Raw genomic sequence first — 3573 nt, forward strand, 5'->3', positions numbered from 1 at the left:
AGTTATATTAAAGGGGCTTTTAGTTCTTTTCCTAATTGTTTGACCCTATACTATGTCCTTTTACCTATTTTCCTTAAGACCTATATAAACGTTTTTAAGCCCCAATTAACCCATTTTACAATTCATTCTCCTAAATCCTCTAAACTTGACCAAATTCATCCTCCCAAATTCTCTCAAGTCTAAGGAAGAAGAAGAAGAAGAAGTTAGGGTTCCAATCAAGTCTCCAAGTTCTCTATTTTTTGGGCTAAAAGGATCAAGGTATATGTGTATTCACCCATGGAGTTCTTTCCTCTATGGGGTCCCTAAGTATTTCAATTTCTCAATTCAATTTTCAATTGATCAAATTAGGGTTTCAATTCAATGAATGTAGGTTTCTTCCAATTGTGATCAATTATGACTAATTAAGTCTTCTAATGAATTATTTGACGTTAATCTATGGTATTTAGTCGAAATTGCATTTACTCATGCCTAAATTATGTTTTTCAATCATGATTCTATGATGAACCTATGAACTATGAATTATGAAGTTATGAAGATATGTGTATTTTCATTAAGTCATTGCAAATGAATTGAGGATGCTTTGAAAGGAAAGTATTGATGTTATTATAAAAGGATTTCTCACTTACTATGATGATCATGATTGACAAAGACATTTCTCACAAATGAATTCACATTGGTGAAAGATTTTCTCATCTATGTTGAATTATATTTAAGGAGTTATTCTATGTTTTGATATTGAAATATGTGGATTAGTATTGATCATTGTCTTTCCTATGTTAAAATGATATTTGACTTTTCTCTATTCCGTTGGGATTTAGACTTAGCACCGAGAGGACTTTGAGGTGGAGGCTCAAATAGGGTAGTCTCTAGTAGCAACCTATAGTCCCAAATTAAGTGCCTCTGTAGGATTATCTTAAATGACCTAGCTAGTGGATCCACTTTACCAAAAGATGATATGTACGAATTCTACCTTGGCAAGTAGTGTCCCCTTCTTTCGGTATGAGGGATATACCGAATTCCATGATATAGCTCTCATGGTCTTATTGTCAGTTAAAGCTAATATCCCACAAAATAACTAAGTTTTCTTCAAGGTTTTCTATGTCCTGTATGTTAATATAATTGTTCATGCTTTCATGATTTTCATGGATGATGATGTGTCACTTTTATTTTGCATTTGATATTCATGCAAAGCCAAAGGGATTTAAAATGCTGAGTTTCATTGAGTTTAAAAATTAAATTGACAAATGGTTAAATAGAAGGGTCTAAAATACAAACTCATACAATTATGGATGTTTCTTAGATCATCTCGCCTAATTAGTTTCATGCTTAATATGCTTGAGTTGTTAACAGAAATTTACTTGCTTTGATGTGAGTCATAAATACACTTCTTTTGTTATTCATGAAAGCTCTCAACAATTTTACATGCTATTAAACTAGAGTGGAATAAGAGAAAGGGAAAATAAAAGAGGAAGTTGATTATTGGAGTTACAAATTAAAGAGGTGTAATTAGTGTGAAATATTGGGTTTGAGTTATAAGTAGTGATATAAATTAAAAAGTGTAGCATCAGCCCCCACCTTAAAATATCCAAACGAAGCAAAACCTGTTTTGAAGCTAGTATGGTGATGGTGTTGATCATCATCCTTATTTCTCACGTCAACTCTCTCTCTCTCTCTCTCTTTCAAACTATAAATATATATATTACATATTTGTCTCTCATCATATAAGTTAGGTTTTGATCAATGGGGGATAATAATAATGTGAAGCTACCACCTGGTTTTTGGTTTTGCCCATCAGATGAAGAGCTAATTGTTCATTTTCTTCATCGCAAGACATCTCTATTACCTTGTCATCCTGATGTTATTCCTGATCTTCATCTTCATCATTATGATCCTTGGGATTTGGATGGTAAATCTTAAACTTCCCTTTTACCCTTATTTGATCAACATATATACTCTCTGTTTCAAAAAGAATGATTTGTTTTTCTTTTTAGTCAGTTTCCACGTAGTATGATTAAGACCACAAGTTTAAAGTGTATTTTGGTACATTTTCATAATTTTAATTTAGGACCAGAAGATTGAAAAATCTTATTTATTTTCTTATATTTTGTGTCAAGCAAAATTAAATCATTCTTTTTTAAACGGAGGGAACTAATTGTGTTGATATTATTGGTGTATGCAAGTTAAACTCTTTTGATGGTGTTGGCAGGAAAAGCAATGACAGGAGGAAATAAATGGTATTTCTATAGCAGGAGAACACATGAGACCTCTAGAATCACAAACAATGGTTATTGGAAACCTTTGGGAGTTGATGAAACAATCTTGTCAACTTCTAATCACAACCTTGGAATGAAGAAATACTATACATTTTACATGGGTCAGCCACCACAAGGCCATAAAACCAATTGGCTAATGCAAGAATATAGCCACATCTCTCATTCTTCACCTTCACCAAGTAGCAGTCGAAGAAGAAGAAGTCAATCAAAAACTGTATGTCCACTTAGCTTCCACATATTTACACATTACTCTCTCTGTTTCATTTTTTGTGGTGTCTTCCACAAATTTGAAGATTCAAGCAAGTCTAATTCTTTGACCGTACTTTTTTTTAATATATATTTTTAAAATATTCTCCTCCCCCTATATATCTCAATTTATATAACTTATACTAGTATTTTTTAGGCAATTTTCAAATACACAAGTTTTATTTTGAAAAATATAAAGATTTCATGACTGAATTCACAATCAACATTGACTATTTGATTCTTAAAATTCGAAGAATGCCACATAAATTTGAACGCAAAGAATAATACTGTGGCTCAAGAAAATTACAAGTGGAGTGTAATTTTTATGTATGAACACTAGAAAAAAAACTATAAGTAAGATTTTAATGTATTATGTTAAAATCTTATTATTCTTACTATGTTAGTGTTTGTTGGTGTTGTTCAGGACTATAGTAAATGGGTAATTTGTCGTGTATATGAAAGCAACTGTGACAGCGACGAAAATGATGACCCAGAGCTTTCATGTTTGGATGAAGTGTTCCTTTCATTAGATGATCTTGATGATGATGAGATTAGTTTGCCACATTAGTTTAATTAATTAATTAATTAATTAGATCCACAAAAAATTGATCTAATTAATCTCATACTTTATTTCCCATTATTATAGATTTTTTGAATATTAAATTTCCCCAGTAAAAACAAAAGATGTAACAAATTAAGATCAATGCAGTGTCACATTATTTGTGATTTTTTCTCTTATGGATGGTAATTCTTATGTTTAATATGTTATTCTGAGTAAATATTTTGTTCAACAAATATCTTGAAGTAATTTTCTATGTTTCAATTTGTTTGTCTTACTTTTTTATAAGTTTTTTTCAAAAAGAATGCATGTTTTTTTTGGCAAGTCCTTAATTTTAACTTTTAACGTGGTATATTTAAGACTGCAAGATTAAATAGCTTTCGTACATTTTAGCATCTTTAATTTAAGATACATGAGATTTAAAAATATTTTTTTTTACTTTCTTAAACTGTGGGTAAAAGTTAAAATAAAGTAAGTATATATAATTGATCACAA

The 3573-nt window shown here is 30.4% G+C and overlaps 1 protein-coding gene across 1 annotated transcript; it reads left to right on the forward strand.

The window, feature by feature from the left end:
• Nucleotides 1–1740: 1740 nt before the first annotated feature.
• LOC125837382 (NAC domain-containing protein 104-like) lies at nucleotides 1741–3212 on the forward strand. Its single transcript, XM_049516520.1, has 3 exons — nucleotides 1741–1906; nucleotides 2207–2487; nucleotides 2944–3212. Exons 1-3 carry the CDS (start codon nucleotides 1741–1743, stop codon nucleotides 3085–3087), a joined length of 591 nt encoding a protein of 196 aa, XP_049372477.1. The 3' UTR covers nucleotides 3088–3212.
• Nucleotides 3213–3573: the final 361 nt, after the last annotated feature.

This window comes from Solanum verrucosum, unplaced genomic scaffold (assembly GCF_900185275.1).
Source record: "Solanum verrucosum unplaced genomic scaffold, falcon-dt-bn FXZP01000147.1, whole genome shotgun sequence".
NCBI classification, from domain to species: Eukaryota; Viridiplantae; Streptophyta; class Magnoliopsida; order Solanales; family Solanaceae; genus Solanum; species Solanum verrucosum.